Genomic DNA, 22,779 nt, shown 5'->3' on the forward strand with positions numbered 1-22,779 from the left:
GTAACTGCATTTTGTACCCTTCCTGCACTCCCAAAGAAAATATTAGTTAAATAGAAAACATTTGTAAGTTCTGGCATGATTTATTGCTCCTAGTGCAAAGGCAATTTATCAGCATACCTCCACTGCCTTTGGAACAGATTACTGTATGGATTGAGGAGCAGCAGCTCGTACGCTTGAACACTCAGTGAATTAAATTACCACAAAATGATATCTATATTTATAAGATTGGTTTTAAAATAACATTGACAACAATAACCACTACCACCTGGACAAGAAGACAGTTTTAAAATAAAACATGATAATCTTAAGATATTGCCTGAAAATCAACCAGTTTTTACAGGTAAGTATGTGAAGACATGGGTGTGTAAATTATATCCACAAAGTGGAATCCTCAACTATAGTTTCTCAACTGACAAATGTTGTTTTCTCAACTAGGTTGATAGCAAGATATAAAAAAAAAGATACAAATGCAGGGATAACCTCTCTTTTCAGGAAAAGACATAAATCCAGACTTGAAAATATTGATTCAAATTGCTATTAATTAAAAGCTACATAGAAGATAACAAATTTCATGACAAAGCTATACACAAAAGGTAGAGCAATTCACATGTCACAACTTACAAAGCAGCTTGGGACAATTACATTACCAAGATCTTTACATCCAAACCACTTTTGAACCTTTGGTAAGTTTTATTCTTTGGGGAGAATGAGAAATAATAGCTATCCAAGTATAGTATATGTACTTTGTTTTCATATGCCCACCAAGAGCACACAAAATATGCTCCTAAAACTGGCAGTTCTTGAGATATCAAACACATCACATACATCATTTTAATCCTCCCAAGTGAGTGTAATTTTAGTAGTCACAATTGCAGGAAGTATTAGATTCATGGTCAGATGGTGCTACAGCAAATAATTTTGAATTCAAGATGTCACACAGCTAATAAATTGAAGTATAGAAATACAAACCATTTCTTTTCAAGGTACCAAATCCCTTTTACTCTCAGCATAGAATACATATTTTCAGGAGGAACATGTCATTACTGGACTGATAAGATAAATAAAGGCAATAACAAAAGTAATATGGAAGCAAAAAGACATTATTTATTAAATGTAATATAATAAAATGTCCACAGCTAACTTAAATACATGCAGGGGTTATGTATTTTGCTGTATTTTCTGAAGAAGAAATTCTACTTGTAAATTTAGATTTGGCTGTCCTTTCTTTGTCTTCTTACTCAATATTTTAAAAGCTTCCATTTTCTTTTTCTTGTACAAACGTTGAGCTTCTTCTCTTTGTTGTTTTCTTTTTTCTGCTTCCTGAAATTAAAAAATATGTAAGATTATGAAACAATTACAAACCCTCTGTGACTGTGAAGCTATTTATAAGTTCATTTTTGTATAGGTACTGGCAATTAGGGATTGTACTGCCAATAAAAACACCATTTCTCTAAAGCTGAATCAGGATGTTCTTTCAGCACATACTGCAATCAGAATGAATTATACAGCCTCAAGCTTCAAGAGAAGAACCAAGCTTTCTTCAGCAGAACATCCTACAATAAGGCTTGCTGCTGCAATGTATACTACTTCCTTTCTGTGAAATGTGCTCCTTGACTACTCTCTTTAAATGACAAACTGTCAGAAAACTGACTTTCTCCTCTTGAGTGCAAGAAAGAAGAAGGTGACGCAGCAGCTCCCATGTGAATATCTTGCTAATCCAGATGTGCTAGGATATTGGACACCTCTGCATGGGACAGGCTGATAGGGTATGGGACCCATCTGGACCATGTGTTAGGCAGGTCTGTGATACTAGGACAGCTTTATCTAGGGGAAATTAATCCAGACCAAACTTCTAGTGATCTGTTCTCTTTAAAGCAACACAGACTGTCTTTACTTTTAAGAGATGGAATGACACCACAAATCTTAAATTTTTACCTGTAAAACCTTCCATGAAGCACACATGCAACCAAACTACTAGTGGAGCACTAACTATATATGGACAGACTATTAACACTATAATCACAACAATGTTACATTCAGATTTTATCCAACATCTCACATCCCCCTTCTCCAGTGTTGTAATTTTACTCAGTAATTTGGGCAAGCATCCACAAGCCAGATAACCAGCTTACTTCACACATCCTACCAAAATATGCAAGACATCACAAATCAGACTGAAAGACTGCTTCAATTCATTTGGATAATTTCTTCTCATAAAGTTTATTCTTTGAAATGCAGTGCCATGCTGATCACATAGGCAAGCATTTCTGCAGAATGTCTGAACAGATGATAATATATGGATCATATTTTTGCTTTCCACAGCATAGATGGCTTCAGTGATATACAAAAACTAGAAGACTTGCTCTCTGATTTAAAATTTACAGGATATAACTCAAGGAAAGATTTCTAAACAGCAATCTAAGAAGCCTCAGGAAAAAAAACCCAAACAATCAAACAAACATGCATATGCAAAAATATGCACAGATAACCTCTCTCCATTCAGAATCTTTGACCTATTTTACCATATTGACTAACACAATCTATTCCTTCTTTTTTAAAAAAAACAGAGCAGCATCAGCTCTAACTTACCTGTAATTCACTTTGTAACTAATAATTTTTCTGTTGTTCAGCATATTCTTGTAAACAACATCCAGCTAAGCTACCAATTGCTTACTTCAAAGCAAGAACATTCATCTTACTTAGATAATTGTTACTTACACTCATATTTTTGCTGATCTTTACTAAATACTAGTTTTTTAAGGCCAAAAAAAGGCCTTTGAGGAGGGCAAAATTGTGTATTTAGGCTTATCTCTCTTCCCAAGATAAGTAAAAACAAATCCAGTGTTTGCTAAAACACATGACAATGAAGTACATACTTTACTTTTTCATCATGCTCCATCTAAGTACTCCACCTAAATGATTACTGTTATTGGGGCACTCAGCTCCTGCTTTGCCTAATTATCTTCAACAAAAATTAAAATGCCAACATCTGCACTCAGGCAACTCCTATGTGCTGCTCAAAGAGAACTCCCTGCAATCTTGCTGGGGTTTTGCTTGTTCCCATGTTCTTTAAATCAGCTGGCTATAACATTAATTTCTTTTGACACAATCTGTAGCTAATACGCAAAAAAGCAGCCATCAGCTGAATAACCATGTAACTCACCCAGAATCACAGATCAGCTCGCATAAAATTAAATATAGCTGAAGAAACAGTATCTTTTATACAGCTATATATTCAATGTTTATACAGTAGCTACTGAAATTTAGCATGTCACCAGGAAGTTACACAACTTCTACAATGTTACGCTGTATGCCATTTTACAGTGCAACAAACAGTGTCCTGGGAGAGAAATAAACTAGTTAAATAAGGACCTCTCAAATTAATAATTCAAGTGACCTGATTGACAATGATGATACTACAATATGCCCTGTAACAATTCCAATAAAATAATGCAAATTAAATTCAAATGTAGGGAATGACTAAAAATTTTGACTGTGGATACTATTAAATTTAATTGTTTCACTGTTGGTCAAAGTACATAAAAAAGTAAAATGAAGATTGCATTATGATAATGCCATAAAAACAGGATGGGTACTTCATTTTTCATCACAAGATGATGGTATTGTTATTACTTTCCCTTCTACAAAATTTAAGAGATCTAATATAATCCACTGGGGTATGCAGATCAAGCTCTAAGCTCTTCTTCAAGTACCAACTGACATAATAAAATCCTGCTATAGGCAACGGCAAGATAAAAATAGTAATAACAAAGAGAATGCTCCTTTGAATGCCTGTATGCCTAAATACCACTGTCAAGTTGAAAAAGACTGTGAGTTCCAATATGTCCTGTGGTCTTTCCTGGGTTCAGATGGAAGACTGAGAGGTAGAAATGGCATTAATATAGATTCTGTTTAAAATCAAGAAAGAACTCTGTTTAAGATTTACCTCTTTCTTTCTAGCATGCTCAGCCTTTATTTTCTCATAGTCTTCTTTTGCCTTCTGATTGGATGTTTTATTTTTAAACTTCTCTTGAGTCCCAACTGACCTGGAGGGAAAAGTACACATTCTTGAGACACTGAGTACCATCAAGAAGACAACCACAGACACCACAGCCACTGCAGAATCACAGAACAGTCTTCCACTGCTTTTGTCAGCGAAGTTAACTACAAATACAGGTTTCAGAACACTCATCCTTCTACACTGAATGGATTGTTTGCACTACTCTTACATGATATCAACACCATGCCAGGCCATACATGAGAAGTTAGCAAGAAAACATAACAAACTAAACTTGTTCAATGCCAAATGTACCAAAGACCAGAGTGCACACAACTGTTAGTAATGCATACACCTCATCTGCTGTATCTTCACATGGATGAGCTTCCTTAAGCTTAAAGACTGCCTCAAAGAGTATTCCCCATCATTCAAACTTCTCTGAGCTAGAAAACCTGAACACACTAGCTTAGAGCAGCATCCTCTCTTTCTAGTTCCCACACATGCGACAAACTGCAGAGAGATGAGAACAAACATTTAGAAATACCACTCTCTTATGGAAAAAACAAAAAAATGTTCCTTTCTTCTCATCTCCATCTGGTGGCAATACTGTGCAATGACACCTCATTGTCCCAAGTAAAAAACTGTTACACTGCCATTTATTTTTCTAACAAGCAGGAAAAAATATTTAAGCAATATAACATAACAGCATTTTTAGTAAAGCAAACCATCCCACTAAAGTCCATGTGAACTGTTAAGATCTAAAATATTCCTTTAGTGATGGAAAGAACTACTTTTTTAAAGACACGCTTTGAAAACTTACTCTGCTGCTTTATTAAGCTTTTCTTCTGGTGACACCGAATCATCTGGAGTCCTGCGCCTCTTCTTAAGCTTTTCTTCCTCTGCAAGGTAAAGATGTTTCAAGTGCTCTGGATAGGTGTCTGTAAACTGATCATCCTGCTGGGAATGCACTTGTCTTCTCTTCTTCAGTAATTTCCTGTACTGTCGTTCAATCTTTTGTTTCCTCCGAAATGCAAATCCTCGTCCTGAAAGCACAGGAAAAAGGCAGTTCAACACACCTGCACTAAAACAGCACCAAACCACTCCACTGCTGTCAGGACCCCTGCCATCTGTCTTCTTCCCAAACTGAAAAATGCCACTACGTGTGGCAATTTCAACAAGGACCAGTCATAAGTTCAAGGAAGGAACCCCTATGGTTAGGTTGCTCCCTACTGCAGCATTGCAGCTTGCACAGATTTACTGAAAATGACTGCCCAGCCCCTGGGAGAGCATGGCAAACACTGCTCCTTAATGCCCACTCACCACTACACACCTCAGACACCTTTTTGAATCCAGTGAGAAGATGCATTACCATTTCACTTCACTCCTACTTTTGACAGCTTCTAAAGCAATATGAAAATAGATTCTAAAATAAGCTCCTAAAAGCAGTCTCAAGAAGACACTGGTAATAACTTTGGCAGCAGCAGAAGTGTGCAGCAGCTGGGATGCAGAAAAAAGTCACTAAATCGTCCTATCGCTCTACATTAATAATCCACTATGTCTTTTCACTTAAACAGTATTTATTGCTACTACTTTCTCTTTACACATGTCCAGGAAGAGCTTTTCTATACCTACATCATAGAATCATTTCTGCTTAAAAGAAAGTTCAGACGTTGGATGTTTCAGCCTCAACCATTAAAGAAAACTCATCAAAGTTGAAGATGCTTCTGTCCTAACGCCTTATTTTTTATTGCATTAGCCTTAGATCTACTGACTTTCACATTATTCACCAACAAAACAGTTTCTAAAAGGAAGTCAAATTAGTTTCAACCTCTCCTTTTATTCTTTCTCCAAAGCTGCCACTTCAACAAAGTGCTGCTGAAGGCCATGCTCTTTTTCCTATTAATTTTTACATCTGCATAATCACCTACCAATAAACTGAACCTCTCCTCAAGCGTGCTTCTTGTTAAATGTACGCTTTTCTATGGAGAAAACTCAAAGCGAGTCCTAAAGTCGAAGACCATCGCCACGCGGCCTATGGACTGCAATCCGAGCCCCGGGAGCTCCAGCTCACACAGGCCGCCCCAGACCGAGTCCAGGGCCACGAACACCGGGGGCGTGGCGGGGCTGCGGGCTGGTTCCAGCCGGGACGCTCGGGTCGAGCCAGCTCGCAGCTGGGCCTGGGAATCGGGCCTCCTTCGGCGCCCCCTCAAGCCCACCGGCGGCCCCGACTCACCCTCCTGGACGCTGCCGACCACGTTGCGCAGCAGGACGGGCCGCCACCGCCGCTTTCGGCCGGGCCCGCGGGCCGCCGAGCCCGCCTTGGCCGCCGCCGCCGGTGCGGGTCCATCGCCCCTCGCCGCCGCCATCGCGCTTCCGGCGCCGCGCACCGAGATGACGTCACCGAGCCGCGCCGCGGCGCCGACGGGCCGCGCGCGGGGCCATGTCGCGGCCGTCGCGCGCGCTCCCGGCCCAGCTGCCCCCGGCGGCGGCGGCGCGGGCGCTGCGGCGCGCGGCGCGGTTCGTGGGGCGCGCGCTGCCGCTGTGCCGCGCGCACACCGTGGAGTTCTTCACGCGCGGGCTCTGGCAGCGGCTCGTGGCGCCGCGCCCCGACGCCGTGCTCGAGGCGCTGCGCGCGGCCGGGCCGCTGGCGCGCCCCCTGGCGGCGGGCTCGGGCGGCGCGGCGGCGCCCTGCGGTGAGTGGGGCCGGGGCGCGGCCGGGCCGGGGCGGGGAACGGGAAACGGGGAACGGGGCGCGGTCGGACCCGCCCCGCTGCAAGGGGAGCGCGGCCGGGCTGGGAATTCCGGTGCCGAGGCTCGCGGTAGTGCCCCCGTGACGGGGTCTCCTGCCGTCAGTTTCGTCCTGTTCGTTTGGAAACGAAACTCCAAAGTGTGAGATTCCTTCACTGTGACTGAGCCCTGAAGAACACAATTAAAATGAAAAAAAAAAAAAACAATCAAATCAAAACATACAAGGAACCTTCGGGGGTGGAAACATGTAACAGTAAAAAGTTAAAAGAGTGTTGGAACTGGAGGAGAGCTGGAAAAGGCTTGAACGCTGCTTTGCTGTGTGTCTGTAACAGCCAGTGTCTGGCTCGGGAAAGCAGCTGCCTTATTTCTGACGAGATCTATCTAAGAAGCACTTCATATTTCTGGTAATTTTCACCTAGCTGCAGAGGAAGCCAGCTAGGCTGCTGTGTTGCTGAATGCGCTGCAGTCCAAGTAGGAGGGAAACGTACCAGTAATGGTCCTTCAGGCAGGGCACAGAAATGAAGATAAAGCATCTGAAAGCTGTGGTATTTGGGGGGACTGAGCCCAAGCAGAGAGATCATTTTCAAATCCTAGGTGAAATCTCTGACAAAGCGCTTAACTGAGAAAAGCCAGTGTCGTGCCAAAGCATATGGAGCGTAGATATCTGTCACGTTGCGTTAGCTCTGAAATCCTACGTAAATGGCACTCCAGGCAGGAAAGTGTGTGGAGTGTAAGAGAAGGCTCCGCAGAAAGTAGCGTGTGCTTTTTGGCAGAGAAGACAAGCTAAGATAATGATTTGGACTCCGAAAGAGATTGAAGAACTGTGAATTGCTACATCGCTAGCGACATTTCTCTGTTGGATCTGAAGACCTCTCAAAATATTAACTGTAAGACTCATTTTTAAAGGGTTGAGTTATTTGGGAAAAATCCCACAAAGTTTATTTGTGCATGGAAAAGACACTGGATAATGAATTATGTTCAAGAGCCAGATGGAAACAAGACAGTGTCTGGTCAGCCAGGAAAAGTGTTGGGAAAAAAAAAAAAAAGCAAAGACAGGCTTAATGTTCTTGACAGGTAATGTCAGAGTCAGAACTGATTCAGAGCAACAGGACATAAAATTGAATGTAAATACAGGCTGGAGCAAAACTAATTATCAGATGCAATCATCATAAAGAAAACAGTAAAGGAAAATCACTCTGGTCTAACCTGTTTCTATGGGAAAGTCTATGGAATGGTTCAAACATGGTGGTGGCCAGTAGAGTAGCATGAGAATCAGGAAGGCAGAGTATTGTTCCGTAGATTCCAAAATCGGATAATAACTTAATAATCTGCATTCAGCATGCATGCTACAGAATCTGATGCAGAGATTACTGTAACAAAAAGACAATTTATGTCTAAAATATGGCACATCTTTTAAAGTGTATGAAGCTTTCATGCTGTGACTAAAATACGAAATTTCTTCTTTTGTTTCTGCAGGAATTGTTTCTGCTAATTAAAATAAAAAAGGAAGAATTATCCCTTTTTTCTGACTTTAACATTCTAGTATGGTATTTAACAGAATGCACTGTCGTGGAGTGGGCATATGCTTGCTGATTTGTTCATTTGTGTCTTACTCATTTGACTGCATGGTGTCTGTCCATCCAGTCATATGATGAAAATAACACCTCAGAATATTAATTTTTCAGTGAAGATGCCTGCAAGCATCTACTTATGTTTGCAAATTAATGCACTGCTAGCCTGTATTAAAATTAGGAGGGAGAGAGAGAAATGTAGTGTCATAGCTCATTTGAGTGCTTTACTGCAACTCAATAACATTAGGGATCAGAAACTGACCATTAGAGATCTTGAAACCCAATGTAAACAGAAATTACTCTTCCTTGTTCAAACTCATTTCCTTGTAATGACCATGTGAAGGATGGAACCCTGGGTTTCACTTGTACCCTGCAGAAAAATATAAGATCCCTTTTTAGGTTCAGAAACTGGTTTGAATATGTCAAGAAGCTGACACTTGCCATATTGCATTTTGTTTATCATGTCATTGCTGTAAATCGGACACAGGCAAAGATAAATCTGTGTTTAAGTATTTTCATATTTTACTGTAAATTACTGTTTGTTCTGTGATTCCAACTTTGGGGCAGGTATTTCTTTCCCCTCAAGATTTGTTTGCAAATGTATAGACTGACTGGTTAAAAGATGTACTAGATATCCTCTTGTGTCCAAAAACCTAACATTTTTAATATTCATAAATAATGCAAAGTTCACCAACTGCCATTCTGTAGCTTGAAGTTAGGCTTCAGATGCCTTAATGCAGTTGGTTCCTGTTTTTTAGTTGTCAGGCTGGGACAACAGTTTAAGTTAGGTGGGAGTGTTATTAGGGGTGATCTTATATGAGAGTCTGCTGGTTCTATCATATTCTTCCACCAGATAACCAAGTTAAGGGGCGTTATAGAACATGGGCATTGCTGCATTGGATTTCAGTTAAGTGAGATTTGTAAGAATAATAATTATATTTTATGTCAGCTGCTGAAAAAGTGAAAGCACGTCTATTTTCCTACCTTTCTGTAATAAATCTTACAGAAAAGACATTGTAAAGCAAAGTTGCCCCTTCTTCCTGAAAGCTTCAGTCTTTATTTCTCATCTGTAAGATCCTGTTACAATCTTACCCTTCATGAAAACTACACTAATGAAAATTTGTTCAGACAAGGAAGTTTTTTATGGAGAAATGTGGCTTTCTTTTTAGATTTTGTAGCAGAGAGGAGTAAGAACTGCTGTGCAGACAACGAAACCATGTTAATTCTGGTCATAGCTTAGACAATATTTATGCTTTCTTAGATACAAAATTTGTTGGCTGTGCTTGTGCCTTTGTAGCGTCATATTGTGAAAATTAACATGGTTTGGGACTGTTTTCAGTGGACTGTAATATATGCATGACCTTTCATTGTGGTCATGCAAGGAAACTAAGAGCATTAGAGCTGAGATCAATCAAAACAGCTCTATCCATTGTCATGCCAGATTCAGGAAAGCTACTGTGCCAGGTATGTACTTCCTCAAAATCTACCTATGACACAAAACACAAGCCAGGAGACTTTTCTACAAATCTTTGTAATTGTTTGAATGCTGGACTGGGTGCCTTTTATATATTGAAAAGAATTACAAATATATAAAGATTATTAGCAAAACTATGTAGAATTCACACATAGTTTTAGGTAAAATAGAGAGGAACTAGACAATTCAATACAATCTCAGAATTAATAAATTATTCATACTAATATGTTTCACTTAAAAATAGATGTACATTTTTGAAACTCAGTAGTAAGCAATACCAAATGAGGTATTTTATCATGAATCTAACAAAATGTATAGAAATCCAGTTCTACACATTGGAATCTAACTTTGGCCCACACCTGGTTGGAAATAAAAATGAATCATCAGTTACAAAGCAGCTTGGAAAGTACGTGAATTGAGTGATTGTAAATCCAAACATTTCATATACTAAGCAGCTGCATTCCTTTAAAAAAATCTATTGGCAGGTTGGGCTGACTAGAACATGTATAATGGGCAAGTCTGTAAACACAAGAGAAGTGATAGTGTTGAATTAGCTGAATTAGCTTGTCAATTGTACTGAAGTAGGTCTGCTGAAACAACAGATTTTGTCACATTTACACTGGTTTAACTAAGAGCAAAATTTGACCTCGGTTCTGAAGGGGGAATACAGCTGAAGAAAAATAATGGGTTTTCCCACTTAGGGAAGCAAGATAAATTGCCACCTGTGTGTGATACTAAGTATTTATTACCTGGAGTTCTCTGTCAGCAGTATTAGATAGCTGTTAGGCACTGCTTACAAAAATCTTTTCCTTTTCTTTTATGTGCAGATGATGACATCTTTTCCAGTGCATTTTGTGAGAAGTCTGAGAAGCTTATCAATGTACATTTGTTTGCCCTGGCTGCTAAGTATTATTCTTTGTCCAACCTTGGAGTGTGCACCCCATTAGAAGATGTGCTTGAAGCACTGAAAGGAGAAAGTGAAGGAGCAACAGGTATATTTACATTTGTATTTTAATGTTTGCTTATTCACTACAGGACTATAAAATAGTTTTAGTTCTGGAGGGTAGTTTGTTGTTTGAGGATTTTTTCCTATATGATCCTCACTTCCATTTTCATTTGTTCTTTGATAGTTTATTGTCTTTGTTTACAAAATGGATTCTCATGCTAAAATTTGAGCATTTGGTGTCTATAGACCCATCATGGGATTCAGTTTTGAAGGGAATGAAACAGAGAAGTGGACGTCTAGCTGTAGGAGATACTTTGTTAAATCTCTTTTTTTTGTCTTGTCCCCAAGTGGCAAGAATCATAGCTGCTACTCATGCATTTCTTAGAAGCATCACCCTAAAATAAGGCAAATATATGTTGTCTTGGAAAAAAAAAATATTAATTCTGTATTTTTGGGACTAATACCAATCATATGTGATAAAAAAAGAGTAATTTCAATTTCTGTAGTTAAAGAAATTGAATTAAAACACTCTTAAATTGGCATCAAATTTGACACTGGGAATCTGATTATAATTTTTGAATCAGATGATAAACTGACATTTATCCTTACTTGGACTGCTGTCATTTCACTGCAAATGTGCTATTCATGGAGTCCTCAGCCTCGCTATATTTTGAAATTTCTCATTAGTTTTTAAGAGTCAGACTGAGCAGCTCTCTGCCTTTGCCTTCTAGTGCCTTTGATCTCTGGGATGCATTAAAACTCCTGACATTTCTTATCCTAAGTGATAGCACCATTATACAAATGTTGTGCATCTCTCCCATTTTCTACAGTGATCTCTTTCCAATTTTGTCATTTTTCATGGTTGGCTCCTCAGGTTGTTTTAGAAGTACTAGAATGCCATTGCTGAGGTAGGCCTAATGATTTGTAGTGCACTCCTCTTACTTTCTGGCTTCTTTCCTTATGCCCTTAGTTCATCAGAAACCCTTTTTTCTTCCTTGACCACTGTATGCTGCTTTTCTTTCCCACTAGCTTTTTAGTTCTTTTCGTTTTTACTATATCTCATTTCCCATGTTCCTCTTAATTTTCTGTGATTCTCTAGTTCTACCTTCTTGTACTTGAGTTCATACCTGGATTAACTTTCCTAGCCAAAACTTTGAGGATTCTTTCATCTTCTTGTCATGCAGAATGGAGCATCAGGAATAGGGCAATTGCTGAATATTTTGATTTCTGTGTTGTAGAGTGATGCTTGGTTGGGTAACTGGGACCTGGATTTATATTTTTGCAGTACTTCTGAGTTGCACTTCTTGGGAAAAATAAAATGTATTCCAAATGTGTACAACAGAATTCTAATTCACAACCTTTGTGCTGAATTGGCAGTAAATATCAGTTAAATTAACTTAATTGAAGTTCCTGGTAATCATTTGGCAGAGGCAAAATACCAATTAAAGGATTCATAGTGTGCAAGTTGCCAAATGAAAGTTGAGATCTTTGAGGCACTTTAGATATTTTGAACTAATTTCTATATTTCAGAAGATATGTTTGTTCCTTCACATGCTAAAGCTTGCAAGTTGAAAGAAATGTAAGTCTGACAAAACTGGCAACTTTATTATGTTGTTGTTTATATTCTGAAAAATATGCATCAGGATAATTCCATTTATGTTTCAGATGTTTTTAATATGTTTTCTTCTTCTAAGACAAACAGACTTTTGAGCCTATTCCCACAGTTTGCATACTTACATAGTTCTCTAGCTCCTTTGCAACCTTAAAGTAGATATATTGGTATCCTTCCTAGGAATAACTGGGAAGCATGAACATTTTAAGCATGTTGTGGACACAGCTACTCAGAATGGAGTTCTGAGTCTGGAGGGTGTTCCCTTTGCTTCATTACCACCCAGAAGTGAGGGATGCATTGAGAGTGCTCCACCTTTGCAGTGTGTTAATGGCTAAGGTAATAATCATACCACGCTGTGAATACTAATGAATCCATCTTTAAATGCCATGTTCTGGAATATCACTCTCCTCAGAAGGGTTTTTTTGAGTATATGGTTAGTCCAGTTGTTCTCTCTGGATCATGGAGTTAAATCACCCTAGTAAACTTCTGTATAGATGGTGTGGTGTGGAGTATGGATTTATACTTTATCTGGTGTATCTGAATTTCCAAATGTCTCTGGGGTGTAAAACCCCTGCACCCTGTCACAGGAGATCTTAAAAACATCTGTGTTAGCTACATATAAAAACAATTTTTCTCTCCTCAATTTGCTCAGCTTCGCAACTAAAGATGTAGCTGTAAACAGCACTACAGAGTTAAAGCAGTTCTTCAAATGGAATACAGGTTCTCATGCTAGGTATTCCCAATGGAAATGAGCAGCATTTCATTACCAACTAAAACTAGTAGCATTAAGCTTTCTGTTACTCTATCATATCCAAGCTGCTTCTGTAAAGTATTTGAAACCACACTATCTTTTTTCATCACAAAGGGAGATGGGTCTCTAAATTTCTAATGTTTTTTGAAATTAGTATTTGTTCTGCCTGCATCGGTTGTACATACAATAAGGAAATGTACATGTATAATTATTTGTTTCAAGAAAGTAATTTTGTGATAGCAGAAAGAATTTACACAGTTTGAGTCAAACTAGTATTTTTTTTTAATTCAAATTTTCAGTTGTCCAGGCAATATAGAACAGTCCCCAGATACATTTGTTTGCATTAGTTTGCAATGTCTGCTTGTTTTTCAGAATAATGTAAAAACCTATCAGAATTTTGCATAAAAGGTAGGAAAAATAAAATTTATTTTAAAAACTGTAATTTTCTCCAAAAGGTATTGTTTTCCCTGAGCTGAAATATAAACAGTGTATTATCCTGCAGAAAGTAGGGAAAGAAGACAAAAAGTGCTTAAGAAGCTTTCGTAGCTAAGGTGATAAATAAATTATGACTTTTCTGTCTGAAACCTCAGCTTTTTAAGTTAGGTAATTGTTCTGGATTTCTACCATGTTTGAAATGCTTAATTTGGATTAAGTACTCTCTGACATAGTACTTCACCTGGCATTACCCCATTCAGTATTTTGAGTTCATAACAGAGAAAAGAGTGAAGTTGCAGTATGTGGTCATTGTCCAGAGTGACAGTGCTGCTTTGGAGAAAAAACAACTTTTATTTCTGTCAAGAAGTTAAATATCTGTGTCTTCTTGTTCCAATTCTGCTTCTTTTTCTGATGAGCCTATCCAGACACAAAAATGTTCAAACATAAACAAAAAGAGAGACCTTTTTTCTTTTTAAATTTTTTTTCCTGTCTGTTTTTCTTTAACCTGATGTGCTTACAATTAAGAGCTTTTTAGGATGCTGTATAAACCTTAACAATTTTAAAGTTAAGGAAATTCTTCAATGAGATGACAAACACTTGTTTCTGCTATTTGTATTGTTAAGTCTTTTAGTCTAGTTTTCCTTTTGTCCTTTCATAGAGTCTATATTAGATTTTAAGTATTGTCATAACAGTTTATTATAAAAAACCCAGATGTTTAAGAAATAGACAGATCCCTTGGGGTTCGGGAAAAATAGAGAAAACGCTGGGTTTCTTATGAGCTCAGTTCAATTCCCCACTCTCTTTTAAAGAAGTAACACACTTGGCTCTGCTCCCAGCATGATCTGATCAAGAAATGAACATGGTCTTTGCCTAATGATCAGTTTCTGGACAGATGAATACATACTGTACATAAAGCAGAAAATGGGAAAGTATATTAATCTGCCTAGTCACATAGAAAAGTCCTGTTTTCTAGGAGCATGCTCATCAGTAATAATCCAGTTTCTTCTACCATCACTCAGACTTACCATCAATTTAACTAGATCCAAGTGTAGTGCAGCACTGGACCCCTAAGAGAAACATGTGTGTTTTTCCCAGGGGAGTGACTTCTGGGCTCCTGCTTTGGCTGGGTGGCACAGAGGTTGGCAAGTTAGTGCTTGGTGTTCTCCACAAGCAGGTTAACCCATGATGGAGGCTGACTCCATCTCATTAACACATTCTCCAGCAACACTGAATTGAGTGATTTTCTGCCATAGAGGTGTAACAGTTCTATAACCAATCCATAGGGTAAATAAAGAAAAAGAAAGTTCATCTTCCTCTGAATTTTCCCAGGATCATTCATAGCTTTTAGTAGAGGTATCTCCCTCTTGATACTGTCAGCAAATCTGCAGCATTAACATGCTGTACAATGTGATTATTTATTGTCCCTGCCCTTATGTTTCATTTATGGAAAGGTAAATGTGATAAATGAGACAAAAATAAATATTTTTCAATGAAAAGGAAGAAATAATACAGTTTTATAGTTGTAGCCATTGTCTAATACCTGGTCGGGGATTAAATATGCTGCATCTTAAAAAACCTGAGTTCTACTGGGTGTTGAATATTGCTAATTCATCCATGGTTCAGAAGTTTACTCTTGTAATAATTTAGTGAGGTTTTAATTAAAAATTACTACCCTGTAAATATATAAACAGTGAAGTATATATTAGCTTTTTTTTTCCTGATTGGTCACGAATCCTTATTATTACAGGTTGTGTTAATGTGTATTTATTTTCCTAATCTGATACAGGTATCAAACCAGATGAGTTTATGAATAATAAGAAATCACATGAAGTGCAGGTGATGTCAGAGCTGGTAGACAGCATAGCAAATTATTGTGGGATAAAGCAGGTAAGAAAGCATTTCTTACTTTGTGTTACTAGGTACCTTCTGAGTTATTCTCCTTGTTGTGTGCAAATACATCACTTTGATATTCTGTCACTGCTGTTCTTACTTTTCCTGTACATAATTGGAGCTAAAGAAGAGCTGTTGGCACCAAACTGAAGGACAATTGTGTTTACAAATGTATTGTTCCAAAGGAACTGCCTTTCAGTGACTCATAAGCACTCATGAGTAATTTTAAGAAGTTATGATCATCGTCTATGTGTTGAGTGGCTAAAAACTGTTCTACTTTTTGGACCAGTACTGCCTTGTTTGTCAGTATTATATTGCTGGCAGTGTTGCACATGTGTCAGTAGGAGACCTGCCTTGTGTCATGCACACAAGCGTGTCACGCAGAGACCAAGGCAGAATATCTTGAGAAATTTTGAAAGCTCCTCTTATTCTGATGCAAAATTTAAATAATTTCCTATTGTTTAATACTGTTCACCTTTATTTAACATGGATTGAGATCTATAACTTGGAAATCTAGTTATGATGTTTTAATTTGAAGAGAGACCAAATTAAGCAGAGATTTAGGTAAGAGTGTGTATGAAATACATTTGCATGCATGAGGCCCGGACACCCGACACATTATCACCAAGCAATTACTGCATGAGTTGGCTGTTTCATACGTCAGATGCTAGGTTTGTCTTTGGTTGGTGAAGAATAGCAGGATTCCTTTCTCAAATTTGATTGTAACTTAAACCTTTTTTATATACACATGTAATTAGGATTGCACGGTGCACTAGGTCACTGTTTCCGTAAAACCTTGTAGAGGTTTATTTGTGGATCTGTTGACAAAACACAAGCACCCCAGCAATACTTGACATTTTTGAGTAGTATGTTTCACATTTTGTTAGACAAAGTGCACCACTACCATTTCCTCAGTTTACATACATGTGCTTTTTTGTAAGCTTTTTCAGTGGTAAACCTTATGTTAGATTCCATACCTTAGGCCTGTGTTGTGGTAAGGCTCAATTTTTCAGGTGAGCTGAGTTGGTTTATTCATTTTAATGTCTCTAATGCTGGTAACTGGCCAATGTAGCTTCATCCTTGCTTTAAACTTGAGGTGACATGGGGCGCTCAACAGACATTTGATTCCTTTCTACGTCTGAGCTGCACTTGCTTTCCGTGCAAGGGGCTGTAACTGTAAATGGAGACTTATTTCCTTCAGGCTAATATTCATTCCCACAAAGATTTGTGGAGAACAAACGATATTTATTTAACAAACAATAATTATTTAAAACCAAAGGTTATAAAGGTACCTGCCCAGATTTTATGGTGAGGGTATTTTCTCTGAGTATTCTTTTTTTGTAAGTAAATATGTATGAGTATAGTTTAAAATTAATGTACCTGCAGCATCCCAAGTTGCTGTTGCTCCCACCACAGGGAAAGCCCCAAAACTTGGATTCAGTTCTGAATTGCTGAAGCTGAACTTTGGTTAGGAGGTTATTTGGCTCAGACTGAATTTAATTTAGATAAGTAAATGATGCTGTACTCTTGCTAGATTTGGGTCAGGCCTTTGTGGCATCCTTGGAAACACAGATCAGTCCTGACCATCTGTTTTGTGAGGAACAGCTGACAAAGACAAAGTTTTAGGCAATGTTCTTACAACTGGGATTGTCAAGTAAATAGAGAGCTTTAATTAAGGCCAAACATTTCTGGGTGAGACACCATCAGTTTGTGAGGATCTGCACTTGCTCACAGCGATGGAAGGTGGGCTCTCCTGCAGCCCTTGGAGGGGCAGCCACAGTGACAAGCAAGGGTGCCCTCCACAGCCCCAAAGTGGGTGTGCTCTGTAGGGAACAGAAATACACCAGCAGCACACTTGTGAATGCCTTCTATTCTCTCACGAGCATGTTGTTTTGCCTTGTTTTACCTTTTTGTTTCAGGCAAATATTAGTTGTTAAGTCCTTTCATGTACTGAAAAAGCTGCAGGAGAGGATAGTTTGCTTACAGTGCAATAGTAAGGGGTCTCTGCATTTGCTGGAAAGTGGTGTTTCATATAGCATTTTCATTTAGATTTAAATAGTTCCTGTGAGATTCAGGAATGAAAGGAAAGCAAAAACCCTGTTCAGAAAGTAAAAAAGTAAAACCATCGTAATAACTTATGCAAAGTTTCGATGTAAATGGTTACTAATAAAATCACAAACCAATCTTTACTAAGTATCTGTCAATATGCTGCAATTTCATCCAGGGATTAATACTTTTATCAGGTAGTTTGGAGTATCTCTATACATGGGACTATTTTGTGTTTACTTTTTAAAAAATTATAGCATTAAGTGAAAAATATTATTGCAATGTGTTACTAAATATGAAATGCTGACTGCTCTATAATAACTTTTTTCCATTTTAGTCATGCACTATAACATTTTTTTGTGCAAAGTTACAAATCTGTAATGTATGAGAAGAGCTTTCCTATTGCTTTGGAAAATAAAAAAAAGAAAAGCCTCCTTCTTAGTCTTTAAAAAGCAACTCCTTTTGGTTTTGTTTTCTTTCAACTTAAAAAAAAAGTTGCAATTATAAATTTTTAGGAGTTTTTTCTTATTGATTTTTTTTCTTTCCTTCTTGCAAAACAAAATATACGTAGCATTTAATTAAAAAATCTAGAGCCATGAAAACACAACACATGTTTTACAACAGCACATGTCCTCAGGGTGTTTCTTTCAGATATTACAGATCATTGACAGCTTGAAAAATGCCCTCCATTTCACCTCCATACCCATGTTGTATAATGGGTGGTAGAGGATATTGCTCTCTGTTGGTATTTTATAATGTACAATAGTAAATAGCAAAATAAGAATAAAAGCAAAAATTTTATTACCACTATAACCACTTCTAGGTTTATGATTTTAATTTAAACATTAAAGCAAAATAACTAAAGGGCTTTTTTATTCCAGTAGTTTGCTGACCCTTTTAAGCACTGTTCCTATCATATAAGTGGAATTTTTTTTTAAGAAGTTCTTGTTTAAACTCTGAAAAGAAGCCAGTGTTGACTCCTCTTTGCTTAAGCGCACATTTGTTTTATTTAATGTATTGGTCAAAGTTTTCCTTGGAAATTGCAGCATGTGCAGCAAGACTTGGAGTGTATAATGTAAGGATGATATAATTCTGCATTCAGCATCCATTACATTTGTGATTTGATGCTGGGAAATGTTGGAATGCTTGATTGTGCCAGAAACTGTGTTTAAACATAGGACCCAACTCACTGTGGACAAGACCTTTGGAGTTTATTATTTCATGGAAATTTCATTTTAAGGGTTCATGCTTGACAGATACGCTATGGCTTGCTTATTACCTTTCCCTATGTAATCAATGGAAGGTAAAGCAGGGAATACTTTTAATTCAGTTTATTTATTTAGTGCAACATCATTGCTCGCTATTTTTAGTCAACTTTCCCTTTTGTTTCTAAATCCCAGTGCTAATTTAACACTGTATTGCTTTTCTATTTACTTGAGAAACTTTCCCCAAGCTGCAGCTGGTCTCTACAGCCACTAGGGGTCACACTTAGGAATTATTCACTACCCATCTCTTGGGTCCAAAAGCTGCTTTTTCTGAAAAAATTCAGAACTTGAAGTGGAGGTGTGTATATTCTACATAATTGTAATGTCTGTTAAATATAAGGGTAGGTAAAATTATTCCTTCAACACTTCTCTTTCATTTCAAATGACAGAAACACAGAATGGGTCAGGTTGCAAGGGACCACAGTGGGTCACCTGGTCCAACCTCCCTGTTCAAGCAGGGTCATCCTAGGGCACGTAGCACAGGATGGTGTCCAGATTATTCCTTAATATCTTAATATTCCAGTACTCAGTCACCTGCACAATAAAGAAGTTCTTCCTCATATGTAGGTGGAACTTCCTGTGCATCAGTTTCCACCCGTTGCCTCTTGTCCTATTACTTGACACCACCAAGAAGAGCCTGGAAGCATCCTCTGACTCACTGCCTTCACATACTTACACTCTCAGTTGTCTCCTTTCAAGACTGAACAGGCTCAGCTCCCTCAGCCTTTCCTCAGAAAAAAGGTGCTCCAGTCCCTTCATGATCTTTGTTGCCCACTGCTTGACATGGTCCAGGAGCTCCATGTCTCTCCTATGCTGAGGTGCCCAGAACCGGGCACAGTGCTCCAGGTATGGCCTCACTGGGGCTCAGTAGAGCAGAATATTGGTGATGAATGTGACAAATGAATGACATTCTAAAAGGTATGCCTAGGAATATAAATTCCATTTCATTTAATTCATTCCTGTATAGATTTATTTCAAAAAATTTTATGGTTGTAGCTTGTCTAGATTGCAAATATTCATCAATATCGCATGATGACTGCCCATGAGAATGCCATGTGCTACCTGAATAAACAATTTTTACCTAATAGTACTCTCCACTGTTTTGCATAGTCCTTAGTGACATTGGCTCAAATTTTTCTTTTTAATTCCATGGATGTCCAAATCTTTTTTATTACCATAATGAATAAAGTTTTCTTTCTCATTGAGTAAGAATATTGCTGTATTGAATTTTTTTACCTGGTAAAAAACTATGCAGTTGAGTTTAAGATTCATCAGTGTAGTGCATGCTGCAATTTAGGTTTAGCAGTATCAGTGTAAGCTTTCTTATGAACAAGTGACAGACCAAGAACAAAACACAGATGCTCTTGAATCAAACACTTCCAGGATGTTCTACAAATAAGTCATTATATCTAGTCAATATTATTTTTGGTAGATAACTGGACAGAAGTGAACATTATAATTTTCTTTCCTTTCCTTACAGAAGTGTCACTCTGCCAATTCTTATAAAATATTGTGTTATATATTTATTACATATTAAAATATACATTATATAAAGCTGTGATTATGTACTGAAAGGTCTCAGGTTACTCTTGTTTTTGTTAACAGCTTGTAAGGCTATTTCCTTCCTGAGGTACATCAATCACTGAACTAGCACATGGTATCAGCTGTGACACAAATTAAACTGGTACCTATCACTCCATCCTCCACATTGGGCAGTGGAAAGTACTTATGAGCCCCTTTGTTTATTAGAAAAGTGTCCTCATGTTAAACAAACTCTGTTTTCACAGAATGGGAAAGCCGAATAAACAAGCATTCTGACAGAAAAGAGTATCAATATCACCCATCTTTAGGTCAGATCTGAAGGGATTAAATTAAGCACTGAAGCTAAAGATGCTTTTTGCTGTACACCTACTGGTTGTAGGCTCCTCAGTGTGGGAATTAGGTGCCTAAAGCTGAATACTGTGAACTACTTATTTGCTAACTCTGACCCAGTTTAGCAGGTGGAATTTTTTGTGGTTTATGTTTGTTTGGTTTTTTTTTTTTTTTTGGCAGAAGAAAGGTCTGTGTAAAAAAATGTACTGAAAGCCTTTACAAGAAGCAGGGCATGAAATTGCATAAACATTGCAGTGTCTATTTTCTGGAGCACATCAGTTAAGACTTAATTCTGTGTTTTAAAGTCATAAGGTGGACCAACAAAGCAAAAGAACTAAGTGCATTGAGAAGTACGATGCTAATAATGTAACTCTTCAATCCCTGCTTAAACTTTTAGGGAATAATTTTGCGCTTAAAGTGTGCCTTCTTGCTCATTAATATAGCAATTTTCTTTTCCTTTATTTTTCTCCTTTATCTAGGTGATTGATATAGGTTCTGGGAAAGGCTACCTGAGTTCGTTTTTGTCCATGCAATATAACTTAAAGGTTTATGGCATTGACTCCTCAAGCTCCAACACAAATGGTGCTCATGAAAGAAATAGGAAATTGAAGAAACACTGGAGAGCATATCAGAGTCGAGGAAAAGAAAGCCTCAAAAGACAGAATTTGGAAATGGCAAATGACAGGCCAGTGGAAAATGAAATTAATTGTAAAACAATCAGTGAAGAGCTCTTGAATAATGCCAGTAGTCTTCAAAATCAGGACCAAGTGATCATCCAAGATTTAGTTCCTTCTTGTGGTTTCACAGAAATGGCTACACCCGAAACCAGCACAGAAACTGAAGCTGATTTAGTGACTGGGACACAATCTCATGAGACCAAACTTTCTGAAGATGTTCTTGATATTCTAAATGTTCTTCCTGTTGATGCTGTAGAATATTTTTCTTCATCTCATAGTAACTGTGGGGAACTCTGTGAAGAGGAAAAAGTACAAAGAAAAATGACATCTCTCAAGACTAAAGCAAGAAAGTCAAGTGAATCAAACCTGTATTTTCCATTGACCTCCTGCATCACTGCAGAAACAGAACTCAATGACATCATAACAGATCTGGAGGTTATTTTACTCTAAATATTTACTATATTTTGATTGTCTGTTGTCTTTATATTGTCATTTTAATATGTACGTGTTTGCTGAGTGTACATTGATTACTGTCTCTGGTGTAAATTAATATTCTGGCCCAATAATGGTTTTTAACCAGGTAGCAGAAATATGTCTACCATATAAAGATTGTATTTATATTTTGATATATGTGTTGGGATTTTTTTTAATCAGTCTTTAGAATTTATGAGGTAGATAATAATCAGCTGTCAAAGTTAACAGCATATTCAATTACTTTACAACTGTCATGGATAAAATCTAATTATTATGATTTTTTTAATATTATTTACAAGGTAGATGTATATATTAAGCATTGGAGTTTCAATTTTCCTAAAAGTTCTTACCTTTTCAAGTTCTGTATTTTTATACCTTCATTCAAACTGGGAAGGCATAGGAGAATTTATTGTGTATAGTACTCAAGATTAAGATTTTTTAAATAATGATTTTATTTTGACTTTATAGAATTACTTTAATTTTATTTAGTAATTTACTAGCTGGCAGGGTTTGTGTCTACACAAACAAGCCCAAGTTCAGCTGCCAGTGGCACAAGTCTAGAAACTCTGAGGATGTATGCTTAGTTTTTATGCCTGAGCTAACATACATTGATTGAGTAGATGCATTCATTCTTTTATTGAATGATAAAAACTTCCCTGTGTTCACTATTAACCAAACTATTTTATTCCAGGGTGTAATAATCTCTGATTCAAGAGCATAGGTTTGTGCTGATGGCCCTATAACTTGAGCTATAAATGCAGCTGAGTATCTGAGAACATGTGGAGCAAGCTCGTGTCTGTCTGCAAAAGACACCCTGAGCAGCAGGGTTTGTTGATGAAGCATATGCCTGTACATTTGCACAGCTGGATTTTGTATCCTCTTAGTGTGTAATTTGTAAAATGTTAAAAGTGGAAGAAATCCTATATCACTGCCTTACTTGATATAAAAAAAATACTGTCAGGGAACATGAAAGAGGAAAGCAGAAGTTTTACTGTTTCAGGCATGAGTGCACTATGTAATA

General features: G+C 37.7%; 2 protein-coding genes across 2 annotated transcripts in view; one reads left to right on the forward strand and one right to left on the reverse strand.

Annotated features, from left to right (window-relative positions):
* Window positions 1-1,084: 1,084 nt before the first annotated feature.
* On the reverse strand, window positions 1,085-6,373 carry CCDC59 (coiled-coil domain containing 59). Its single transcript, XM_084205945.1, has 4 exons — window positions 6,231-6,373; window positions 4,818-5,040; window positions 3,947-4,046; window positions 1,085-1,320 (listed from the first exon to the last, which is right to left on the reverse strand). The coding sequence occupies exons 1-4, from the start codon at window positions 6,361-6,363 to the stop codon at window positions 1,159-1,161; spliced, it is 618 nt and encodes a 205-aa protein (XP_084062071.1). The 5' UTR covers window positions 6,364-6,373; the 3' UTR covers window positions 1,085-1,158.
* A 64-nt stretch (window positions 6,374-6,437) lies between these two features.
* The window catches only part of METTL25 (methyltransferase like 25), a gene marked incomplete at both ends in the record, with an annotated part of 49,488 nt that continues 33,146 nt past the window's right edge, over window positions 6,438-22,779 (forward strand). Inside the window, 4 exons of the mRNA XM_084206364.1 lie at window positions 6,438-6,690; window positions 10,618-10,782; window positions 15,321-15,421; window positions 21,087-21,719. Coding sequence (XP_084062490.1) covers window positions 6,438-6,690; window positions 10,618-10,782; window positions 15,321-15,421; window positions 21,087-21,719 — 1,152 coding nt within the window. The remainder of the gene's footprint in view (window positions 6,691-10,617; window positions 10,783-15,320; window positions 15,422-21,086; window positions 21,720-22,779) is intronic.

Source organism: Fringilla coelebs, assembly GCF_963513975.1.
Source record: "Fringilla coelebs genome assembly, chromosome: 5".
NCBI classification, from domain to species: Eukaryota; Metazoa; Chordata; class Aves; order Passeriformes; family Fringillidae; genus Fringilla; species Fringilla coelebs.